At 46.0% G+C, this 12,359-nt stretch overlaps 1 protein-coding gene and 1 non-coding gene across 3 annotated transcripts in view; one reads left to right on the forward strand and one right to left on the reverse strand.

The window, feature by feature from the left end:
• LOC119281820 (transcription initiation factor TFIID subunit 9-like) overlaps positions 1 to 11,553 on the reverse strand; it is a 21,260-nt gene extending 9,707 nt beyond the window's left edge. The window contains exons 1-2 of one of the 2 annotated variants that reach the window (XM_037562243.1): positions 11,422 to 11,553; positions 5,763 to 5,942 (exon numbers count right to left, since the gene is read on the reverse strand). In XM_037562243.1, the coding sequence (XP_037418140.1) occupies positions 5,763 to 5,942; positions 11,422 to 11,553 (312 nt within the window). Of the gene's footprint in view, positions 1 to 5,762; positions 5,948 to 11,421 lie in introns of both variants that reach the window. The other variant, XM_037562244.1, reaches the window with a different exon arrangement.
• Positions 11,554 to 11,654: 101 nt separating this feature from the next.
• Positions 11,655 to 11,736, forward strand: TRNAS-GCU. Its single transcript has one exon. It is a non-coding gene; the product is annotated as a tRNA-Ser (tRNA).
• Positions 11,737 to 12,359: the final 623 nt, after the last annotated feature.

The following is a 12,359-nucleotide window of genomic DNA, read 5'->3' on the forward strand; positions in this document are numbered from 1 at the left end:
TCCGCCCGCGCCTCGCCTCGCCGAGCTCCGCCGGAGCCGGCGCGCCCCGTCCTCGCTCCGGCGAGATCCGACGCCCCCGCGGCGCCCCCGCGTCGACCCCGGCCGGATCCGTCCGTCCCCGGCCGTCTCCCTCCTCTCCGGCGTCTTCTCCGGCGAGTCCCTCCGGAGAGATCCGCGCTGCATCAAAATCCGTGCCGAGAGGTTGATTTTTCTCCTTCCCCGAATTTGCTAAGTCCCTGATATTTTGCAATAATTATGCCATGTTTGACCTGCTATATCTCTGCATCTGTAGCTCCGTTTTATGCGTGTAATATGTCAAATTGTTCGTCTCGACGAGTACATCATGTCATTCCATTGCATCATATTCATTTGGGCTCATCTTGATGCCTGAATCATCACTGTAAGAGTGCTTCATAATGTTTTCTGCTGTCTGTTATCAGAACGAGCTCTTTTGTCATTTTTGCCGTGATTGATGTGTGCATCCTATGAGGTTGATGTCTACATGTGTTTTGAATTATGCCATGTCTTCTTTACAGAGGTGCTTACCATGTATTTTTGTGATCAATGTGGTGACTAGCACAAGAATGCAAACTAGGCATCGTGATGTTGCTGATTTTAGTCCCTGTTCTGCTGTTATTTTCATGCCATGTAAACTTCATGCCGCAGAGAGATCCATGCATATTTTGAGATACTTCAGTAAGGGTGTTTTGAACATATGATTATTGTCTATCCATTCATGCCCTTTGTTGCAATTATGGAGTAGTCTAGCATGTCATTTGAGTGCTCTACTTTTGCTTCAAAATGTTTCCTGGCAGATTGTTTACATGTTATTCAATTTGGCCAATGTTGCTATAGTTGATCCTTGCATGCTATGGACTTGTTCTTGACTTGGATTGTTTCACAAACATGTCTTCTTGATGATGCTATGCTTATCTTGTCATGCAATGACTTGTGGTGAGTGATTCAAGCTTGTTAAGTAGGGTTCATGATGTTGCTGTTTTGCTAGGCTGAATCTTTTATTTCGTGATGCTATATAAACATGTTGCTACTAATCATTCTATGCATAATCTGGAGATGTGCTATAAATATGTTTTGATCTACATGTCATCCTCTATCCATCCATGCCCCTGGTTGTATTTATAGGTTGCTGTAGCTTGTTCATATCTTGCTCCAAAGTTGCTTCATAATGTTGATGTCATCCTGTTTACATTAACTTCAGTTGTTTCCATGTGTTTTCCTAGTGATCCATGCACCCTATGACCTTGATATTGCCATGCTTAGCTTCACAAATATGCCTTCTTACTGTTGGTTGCCTTGCCATGCCATGTATTGCTCTGTGGTGAGTGGTACAAGCTCATCTACATGCCTTCATAATTATGTTCCTGCCATGTTTGAATCTGTATAATAACTTGCCATGTTTACATGGGTGCCATCATATTTTCTGTCCCCTTTTGACTTATGGTCAGTAAGGGACTTTTGATCTATGCATTTAGTAGATTCATGCCATTCCTTTGTTTGCCATGATAAGTTCCTGTAACATGTTGTTTGATAGCTCTGAACATTGCATCGTGATGTTATTTTCTGCAAAGTCTGAAATTGTTATAACTTGCAATCTTATCATGTGTGTTTGAGCATGTTCTAGTGATTTCTGGAGATATCTTAGTGTTCATGTTTTGTTATGCTTTACCTGTAGATCATGCTCATGTCTTTTGTTTTCATGTTGAGATGCTGTAGCTTGTTGTTTTGATGCTTGCAATATGCCTAGTTGCTGTTTTGGACAACTTGTCCTTTAAACTTGTATAGAGTGCGTGTGTTGAACCGTTGCTCCGTTTTGAGTGTGCTCTATACGAAACTTGCTTAGAATTGCATGTAGTTTCATATTATCATGTTGCATCCTTGTTTTGAGGTGTTTGCTTGATGTTTGGGTGCATTTTGCATCAATGCCATGTTTAACTTGGTTTGCTCATATCTTCTAAGCCGTAGCTCCGAATCTAATGAACTTTATATGTAACTTGACTAGAATCTCATGTAGATTATCCTTGTGCATCTTAACTTGATGTTTAACAACTTGAACATAAGGTTTTTCTAGATCTGGACCAATTTCGAAATATGCATATGAGGACTTACCGGAATTGTTATATGTTGTTCCCGGCCTCATTTAAACTTGCCTTGATGTGTTGTTCTTATTTGCATCATCTCTTGCCATGAGTAGCTTCATGTAGCTTTGTCATGCATCATGCTTGTTGTGCATCATGCCTTGTTCATGTGTGGTGTGTTTACTATGTTGTGTGCTTCTTTTCGATAGTTCCTATTTCGTTGCGATCGTGAGGATTCGTTCGTCTACGCTTGGTTTGGCTTCATCCGTTCGTCTTCTTCATGGACTCGCTCTTCTTCCTTGCGGGATTTCAGGCAAGATGACCGCTACCCTGGATCTCACTACTATCATTGCTATGCTATTTGTTTCGTTCTACCGCTATGTTGCGCTACCTATCACCTGTTTATCAAGCCATCCCAAATTGCCATGAACCTCTAACCTTTGACACTTTTCCTACGCAAACCATTGTTTGGCTATGTTACCGCTTTTGCTCAGCCCCTCTTATAGCGTTGCTAGTTGTAGGTGAAGTTGAAGATTTCTCCATGGTGGACAGGATTTTGGTTGGGATATCATAATATCTCTTATATTATTAATGCATCTATATACTTGGTAAAGGGTGGAAGACTCGGCCTTTTGCCAAGTGTTTTGTTCCACTCTTGCCGCCCTAGTTTCCGTCATACCGGTGTTATGTTCCCGAATTTTGCGTTCCTTACGCGGTCGGGTGATTTATGGGACCCCCTTGACAGTTCGCTTTGAATAAAACTCCTCCAGCAAGGCCCAACCTTGGTTTTACCATTTGCCTCACCACCACCTATCCTTTCCCTTGGGTCGGCCAACCCAAGGGTCATCTTTATTTTAGCCCCCCCGGGCCAGTGCTTGTCTAAGTGTTGGTCCGAACTAAGCTGCCTGCGGGGCCACCTCGGGGCAACTTGAGGGTTGGTTTTACTCGTAGCTAGTCTCATCCGGTGTTGCCCTGAGAACGAGATATGTGCAGCTCCTATCGGGATTTGTCGGCGCATCAGGCGGCTTTGCTGGTCTAGTTTTACCATTGTCGAAATGTCTTGTAAACCGGGATTTCGAGTCTGATCGGGTCTTCCTGGGAGAAGGTCTATTCCTTCGTTGATCGCGAGAGCTTGTCATGGGCTAAGTTGGGACACCCCTGCAGGGTATAATCTTTCAAAAGCCGTGCCTGCGGTTATAGGCAGATGGGAATTTGTTAATGTTCGGTTGTAGATAACTTGACACCAGATCCGAATTAAAACGCATCAACCGCATGTGTAACCGTGATGGTCTCTTCTCGGCGGAGTCCGGGAAGTGAACACGGTTTCTGGGTTATGTTTGACGTAAGTAGGAGTTCAGGATCACTTCTTGATCATTGCTAGTTTCACGACCGTTCCTTTTGCTCTCTTCTCGCTCTGATTTGCGTATGTTAGCCACCATATCATGCTTAGTCGCTGCTGCAGCCTCACCACTTTACCCCTTCCATTCCCTTTAAGCTTTGCTAGTCTTGATACCCATGGTAACGGGATTGCTGAGTCCTCGTGGCTCACAGATTACTACAACAACAGTTGCAGGTACAGGTTATGCGATGATCATGACGCGAGAGCGATGCTTGCTTGCGTTGAGTTCTTCTTCTGCTGCTTCTTCGATCAGGGGATAGGTTCCAGGTCGGCAGCCTGGGCTAGCAGGGTGGATGTCGTTTGAGTTTCTGTTTGTGTTTCATCCGTAGTCGGATGATGCTCTGATGTATTGTAATGTTGTATTCATGCGGCATTGTATGCCTCTTGTATGTATCCCCATCTATTATGTAATGTTGATGTAATGATATCCACCTTGCAAAAGCGTTTCGATATGCGGGTCTATCCTTGGTGGGACCTTCGAGTTCCTTTTGGATAGGGTCGCATACTGGGCGTGACACATAGCCGCATGAGTTGCTCATGCCCTTTATCCATGCAAGATCTTCTTTACCTGCACCTAGCAGCTAACACGCAAGTGAGTACACTTGTGCATGACCCTCAATCTCTAATATTTTTGTACTACCTTAATATGATTCATCAACATTTTAGGTATATATCTTCAGATGCCAGCCATGTACACATTAAGAATCATACCCTGTTCGTTTCTTCTTGTTATAAAAATCTAGCCATGCGCATTCCCAAAAATCGTTTCCTACTACGGAATGTTTATGTGGGGGGTTCCAATGAAGCCCACAGGCCACAACAGCCACACCTGAGTTGGAATCCGCTAAGAGTCTATTAAGGAAAGGATATTTCGTTCCCTAAGTTAAGAGTCATTTCAATAGAACCTGCAGCAGTCCTGTTCTGCAGCAGTTTGAGTTTGTACCCGTCCAGGGCACTAGTCTTGAGTCTCCTATATAAAGGTCCCCTAGCTGCAGCGACTGATGCAAGTTATCAATAATGAAGTCTTCCCTAATCACTATTCCCCCACTACGCTGTTACCTTTCTGATCTGCGCTGGCCACGGTGCCTTGTTAACCCTCTAGCACCTTCTGGCTACAGGAATACCCTCCGGTCTAGAGGCTCTAACAGATGCTCTCCCTTGTATGTGATTATTTGATTTGACCCATCCCATGAGAGTCTTCCAATCTAACGATAATACACATAATATATCTAGAGTAAAGCCAACTAATAAGGAAACCGAGTGTTCTTGTTGTTTCCAATTCCAACAGTAAGACAGCTGCTGCAGCACCAGCAGCATATCTGCACTAACAAAAGAGGGTATTTATTTCTTGATTGGTTCTCTTCTCAAAGGTTACATTGTGTAAATGGAACTACTAGCGGCACATGATTCCTAAGATTTTGAACCCTTGAGCAGATAAGCATTCAACTTTCCAAATGAGCCATGGGCTCAGCTGAACATTCATAACAACACATGGATTAAATTGAACGTTAATCAGCTGCCACTGGACTCTCCTTGCATCCTCTGCTACTAGCTACACCCAGGGATTTAAATGTCGGCATTCCCTGGTTACCTACCAAATTGGCAAAAGTTCGGTTGGTTCCAACTTCCTAAAGGATAAAGGAGTCATCTTGGTCCTCATGGTAGGGTGCTAGAGTACTAGTACTACTTGAGAGGTTGAGAATTTGGGGATGAATCTGGGTTCGAATCCCACATTCCCTCCTATGTTTTCCTTATAATTTCAGTGTAAAACTGACTGATATGTTGGTCCCTCAGACGGCTACAAGTGTAGACAGAATAATGTTTCGTTAGCTGAAGGATTCAAAACCGTATCTCTTCGTTGTGGATGATGGCTTCTAACCGAATCTCTTACTGAATAATGTATTCTATTAATAAATCCAACCTTATTTGAAATTTAAATTTTCCCAAGAAATATCTCTCAGCCAAGAACCAGCAATTAACTGAAATGATTTCTTGTATGGAGATTATTTGTTCCGCGACACATCTGCACATCCTCTACTATTCTTACTATCTCCCCAACTGGACTACTGGTGGCCACAACATTACTCCCTCTGAATCTGATAGGTTCATAGGAGATTGTTTCGTCATTCACCAATTGAGGAAGGTAGCAGCAGGGCCGTTGCGTGTCGTGCACCAGATCGTATGATGAAGCTACGGAACCTAGTAAATTTCGGAATCTAACGAGGATAATATACTAGGGGTTCTGGTGAGATTGGTCGTACTCTTACCTCGCGGGGCGGCGGCTGGGAGAAGGAGAAGTTGACCTTGGCCTGGATGGCGAGGCGGACGTCGTCGGCGTCGAGCTGGGGCTTGGCTGCGTGGTCGGCGTAGACCTGGGCGTCGCCGAGCACGTCCCCGACGTAGCGGTAGGCCAGGTCCAGGAACTGGTGCACGACGCGCGGCTCGTACTCGCCTGTCACGACCTGGGGTCGGACGGTTTCGCCGCCGGCGATCGGAGGTAGGATTGGTAGGATAGGATTTGAATTTGGGGACGGAGAGGAGAGAAGACAGCGAGAGGAGGAAGAGAAGAGCCAGCGGCTCAGAATGATCTATTTCCTTTTCGATGCCTTTCACACGCTACCTGGCTGGCTGGTTATATCCACCAGTCTAGCTTTCACTTTACAAGGCCCATGGCCCAACTATTACAAGGCCTTAAGCCCAAATGCCCACTCCACACATTTGAACTCTCCCGCGCCTTGGTTACGCCTTCTTCTTCACTTGATTACGCCTTCTCTCTTGGTTGACGCCCATCGTAAGCATTGCAGTACTTACAGTACCCGCCCCTAAAGAACCAGCTTGTCCCCAAGCTGGTGCAGCTGGGTAACGCGCCTTGAGCACGTCATAATCTTCCCATGTGGCCGACGATGGTGGTACTGTAGCCCATTTTATCAGCACTGGCAAGTGAGAGTTGTTCCCCTTTTTCACCAATCGTCGATCAAGCACTGCCTCTGGAATTATGCCAGGTACGGACAGATCCACTGGCTTGGCCAAATTGACGAAGACGGGTGTATGATCAGGAACATGCCCTTTGAGCTGGGAGACATGGAAAACCGGGTGTACCTGACTGCCTCTGGGTAATTCAAGTCGGTAAGCTGCTTCTCCAATTTTGTCCAACACTTTGTATGGCCCGAAGTACTTGAGTGCAAGTTTGGGACATGGCCTGTTGACCACTGTAGATTGTGTATACGGCTGGAGACGCAAATAAACCATCTCACCCACAGCAAACACACGTTCTGATCTTTTCCGATCTGCAAAATGTTTGTACTTGCACTGAGCGCGAGCCAAATGGTCCCTCAATGCTGCAGTATGGTGCTGGTGTTCAGTCAACCAGGTTTGCACATCTGTATTGAGCAAAGAGTTGTGACCCAACAACTGTCCAATGTTCGGATCATGGCCATACAGAGCTTTGTAAGGAGTACAACCCAAGGAACAATGGTACGTGGTGTTGTACCAAAACTCAGCTTGCGACAACCAAGTGGACCATTTAGCTGGAAACTCATTCACAGAACAGCGTAAATACATTTCCAGGCACTGATTAACACGCTCTATTTGCCCATCCGTTTGGGGATGGTAAGCTGTGCTCATGTGCAATTATGTACCCCACACTCCGAACAGCTCCTTCCAAAATGCACTCATGAAAATCTTATCTCTGTCTGATACGATCACCAGTGGTAACCCATGCAGCGTGACAATGGTATTGAGAAAGACTTTGGCAACAGAAGCAGCAGTGAAGGGGTGTTTCAAGGGGAGGAAATGACTCACTTTGGTCAGTCGATCGACCACAACAAGAATTGCATTATAGCCATCAGATTTTGGTAATCCTTCAATAAAGTCCATACTAATTGATTGCCAAGGACTGTCAGGTATAGGAAGTGGTTGCAGCATTCCAGGACTTTTGCAAAGTTCATGCTTAGCTTGCTGACACACACTGCATTGCTTGACAAAACTTTCCACATCTGCTTTCATACCTGACCAGCTAAACAACTGTTTCACTCTGTGATAAGTTGGCAAAATGCCAGAGTGACCACCTATTGGACTTGAGTGGAAAGCCTGTATTAACTTGGTCTGCAAGCCTGTATTTGCTCCCACCCATATCTTCCCTTCTTGTTTAATGAGGCCTTCCTGTAGTTGAAACCCAAGATAAGCCTTGTTGTCCACTGCTAACTTCTGTAGCATAATTTGAGCATTAGGGTCTACAGTATATGAATTGAGAATTTCCTGAATCCACACAGGTTTGCTAGTGGATACTGCCTGTGCCACAAACAAATGAGCCACTCTTGACAAAGCGTCTGCTGCAGTATTTTCCACTCCCTTTTTGCATTGAATGCTGAATTGTAGCCCCACTAACTTTGTCATTGCTTTTCTCTGAAGATCTGAGGTCAAATTTTGGTCCCCCAAGTGACACAAGCTCTGATGATCCGTCTTAATAATAAACGGTGCTCGAGACAGATATGATCTCCACCTATCCACTGCCATCATGATAGCTAGGAACTCTTTTTCATATATTGAAGTTTTTGACTGACCACTCCCAATGCTTTACTGTAATAAGCCACAGGGTGACCTTCCTGAGTAAGCACAGCACCCACTCCAGTGTTGCAAGCGTCTGTCTCTACTATAAATGTCTTGTTGAAATCAGGCAGGGCAAGTACTGGAGTAGTTGCCATAGCACTCTTCAACTGTTGGAAAGCCTGCTGAGCAGATTCAGACCACACAAAAGACTGTTTCTTCAGCAAAGGAGTCAGGGGTTTGGCAAGCAGACCATAGTTCTTAACAAATTTTCTGTAATATCCTGTTAATCCCAAAAATCCCCTCAACTCAGTGTCTGATGTAGGAACAGGCCAATTCACCATAGCTTCTGTTTTCGCTGGGTCAGTGGCCACTCCTTGATCGGAAATAATGTGGCCCGGGTATTCCATAGCCTGTTGTGCAAAAGCACACTTGCTTTCCTTCACATAGAACTGGTGCTCTTTCAGAAGATCAAACACAATCTGTAAGTGTTCTAAATGTTCCTCAAAAGTCTGACTGAACACTAGAATATCATCCATAAACACTAATACAAACTTCCTATTTGGTCCTGCAAACACAAAGTTCATAACACATTGGAATGTGCCTGGAGCAGTGGCTAGCCCAAATGGAACAACTCTGAACTGAAACTGGCCATGGTGAGTTTTAAATGTAGTCTTGTGCTCATCTTCCTCTTTCATCCTGATCTGATGATACCCAGCTCGAAGGTCCAACTTGGAAAACCATTTGGAGCCCCCTAATTCATCCAATAATTCATCAATCACAGGCAAAGGAAATTTACTTTTGATTGTCAGGTCATTCAGCCTTCTATAATCCACACAAAATCTCCAAGTTCCATCTTTCTTCTTTACCAACAAAACAGGAGAAGCAAAAGGACTTATGCTAGGAGTAATCAGCCCTGCTTGTAACATTTCAGATACCTGCCTCTCTATTTCATCCTTTTGCAAAGGAGAATACCTGTATGGTCTACAGTTTACTGGTACCGCATCAGGTTTCAAGTGGATGGCATGATCCAAGGCTCTGTGAGGAGGAAGTGTCTTTGGTTCTTGAAATACTTCTTTGTTTCTATTTAAGATTTGTTGTACTGCAGGAGGAATTTCTACAGCAGGTTCCATAGTAATGCGGTTCAGAAGTGCTGTTGCCCACACATCATTACCCTTTTCCCATTTAAGTAATTGCTCAGCTGATATTTCCTCAATGTGGTCTTACTGTACTGGCAACACTCCTTGCAGTCTGACTTCTTGTCCTTCATATTGGAATTTTATCCACTTTGCTGCCCAGTGGCACTGCATAACGCCCCATTGCTCAAGCCAATCTATACCCAGAATAATGTCATGACCACCCAAGGGAAAAACATGCATAGGACTAGTGAAAATATGCCCCTTCAACCACCAGGTTAATTGAGGGACACATTCAGTGCACTTCACCAGATTTCCATTAGCAACTCTGACTTGCATTGGCACTGGTAACTTTGTTGTAGTCACAGAAATCCTGCTCAGTAAGGCCTGATCCACAAATGAGTGAGTACTGCCTGAATCTATCAGAATGAGCACAACCTGATTCCCAACCAATGCCCTCAACTGAATTGTTCTAGGGTGAGGTGCTCCTGACAAAGCTGTTGCTGAGATAGCTGCACATTCCTCATGGCCAGCAGTCACCAAAGCATCTAATACTGCATCCGAGATGATCTCATGGGGATCCACCATTTCTGCAGCCTTGAGCTGACCTGTTTGAACAGTGGGTTGATTACACATGTGACCTGGCATGAACTTCTCCCCACACTTGTAACATAACCCATTAGCACGCCTGTACTCCTTGAGCTACTTTGCTTTCCACAAGTCACATGTGGCCAGCTAAGGTTTACTGTCACTCTTTGTATAAGAGTTTTTGGAGAAAGGTGGTTTAGGAGTTTTTTGTTGCAGCAGTAACCCTTCCTGAACTGAGGCATACAAGGCAGCCATTTGTATTGTTGTAGGTATCTGAACTTCCACCCCAGCACGAAGTTCGTCCTTCAGTCCCATCACAAAGCGAGTGATCAGGAATGTGTTGTTGATTGTTGGCTCATACAACCTGACCGTATACACTAAGTGCAGGAACTGGTGCTTATATTCTTCGACAGTACCTGTCTGCTTGAGCAGCATCAACTCCTTCATCTTCTGACGGTAAACATCCACATCAAATTCCTTCAGAATGGCCTCACAGAATTGTTCCCAAGTATGGAACGCTGCAGTCTGCTTGAATGCTTGATACCAATGTGCAGCGTTATCCGTCAGGTACAGAGAAGCAGAAGTAACTTTGAAATTTGCAGGTATGTGATACAACTGGAAGAAAGCCTCGCATCTATCTAACCAAATCTGCACATCCGAACCATCAAACCTCGAAAAATCCATCTTAGGCATCCATTGGCGCTTGTTACCATTCTCCTCGACTGCAATCGGCACGGGCAACTGAACAATGGGCAGTGTAGCAGGTACCTGGACTGGTGGTGGTGGTTGCCTGTAACGCGGTCCTGCACCGAGGATCCCATCGGAAACCTCAGATGCTGTGGGCGAAGAGCTCTCGCCCTGCCCCGTGGTCTTGTCTCCTCTCGTCGCATGAAGCTGCCCCTGCTGCACTTGCCCCAACGTGTCGCAGGAGAGATCGACCTTGACGTGCACTTGATCCAGGCGTGCTGCTTGCTCTGTGAGCTTCGCATCCAGCGATGCCAGCTTCGCACAGATGTCATCCATGACCGCCAATTTGCTCTGGTTCTCGCGGAGCACGGCGAATTCCTTGAGCATCCGTTCCTGGAACGCCTCCATCTCGTCCGCCAGGAACCTAGTTTGCGGGTTAGGCTTGAATGTCGTCGTGGCGGCGGCTTTCCCCCAATTCAACCCACCTCAGGTCCGGAATTACTCAGATCAAGCCCGAGAGCGATCTGAAACCTTCGCATCAGATTTGCTGGGTACGAATCGAGGAAAAAAATTAGGGCGCGTGGGCGGAAGCGGTGGCTCTGAATACCAGACTGTCACGACCTGGGGTCGAACGGTTTCGCCGCCGGCGATCGGAGGTAGGATTGGTAGGATAGGATTTGAATTTGGGGACAGAGAGGAGAGAAGACAGCAAGAGGAGGAAGAGAAGAGCCAGCGGCTCAGAATGATCCATTTCCTTTTCGATGCCTTTCACACGCTACCTGGCTGGCTGGTTATATCCACCAGTCTAGCTTTCACTTTACAAGGCCCATGGCCCAACTATTACAAGGCCTGAAGCCCAAATGCCCACTCCACACATTTGAACTCTCCCGCGCCTTGGTTACGCCTTCTTCTTCACTTGATTACGCCTTCTCTCTTGGTTGACGCCCATCGTAAGCACTGCAGTACTTACATCGCCCTCGCCGAGCCCCATCGACCGGAGGAGCTCCCGCACCACACGCGCGTCACGAGGCTTGTCCGGGACGGAGGTTCCTCCCGCCGCCGCCGTGGACGGAAGCGATGGCCGCACGCCACCGCTGTCCATGCTCTGATTGCTGTGTCTTGGCTGGTGGGGGTTTCGAGGAACGAATCAGGGTTAGATGTTGTGCCTATTAAAAGATGGAAGATTGCAACAGCATCAACAAAGACGCTTTGGCCGAGTGGTTAAGGCGTGTGCCTGCTAAGTACATGGGGTTTCCCCATGAGAGTTCGAATCTCTCAGGCGTCGATATATTCTTTTTGTACCAATTTTTTTTTCCTTCTTTTAGAGAGTAATAATTTTTTTTGTGGCTTATTTCTATCTACTCCAAGAAAAAACTTGCGAGAAAATTTTCTAATCTATTCATCAAGTGTCAAGATAGTACAAAAAAGATCATAAGCGAAAAATACATCTAGGTCCATAGACCACCTAGAGAGACTCCAAACATTGAAGTGAGCGGAAGGCGCGCCGCCATCTTCGCCCCTCCCTCATCAGAGTCAGGCAAACCTTGTTATAGTGGACAGTCGGAAAGTCATCGTGCTAAGGCCCCATTGCACCAATGAACCATAACAACAACCACCGCCAATGAAGAGAAATGTAGATCGGATGGATCCAACCTGTAGACGCATGAACACAGACGAACGAAGGCATGATCCACGTGGATCTACCGAAGAGAGAGCCACCGCCACCTCGCCTCTCTGAGCAGTACACAAACCCTAACAAAACTCAAAAAAGCATGAAGAAACGGAGCCCTCCCACCGGCAAAGGTCGGGATCCACCATGCTTCTATAGCCCTGAGACCACAAGAGATGAGGTAGACCGACGGCGGCACCGGCGGGAGGCACGAGAAACCCTAGTTAAAGGGTCTTCTT

Source organism: Triticum dicoccoides, chromosome 3B (genome assembly GCF_002162155.2).
Source record: "Triticum dicoccoides isolate Atlit2015 ecotype Zavitan chromosome 3B, WEW_v2.0, whole genome shotgun sequence".
In the NCBI taxonomy this organism is placed as follows: domain Eukaryota; kingdom Viridiplantae; phylum Streptophyta; class Magnoliopsida; order Poales; family Poaceae; genus Triticum; species Triticum dicoccoides.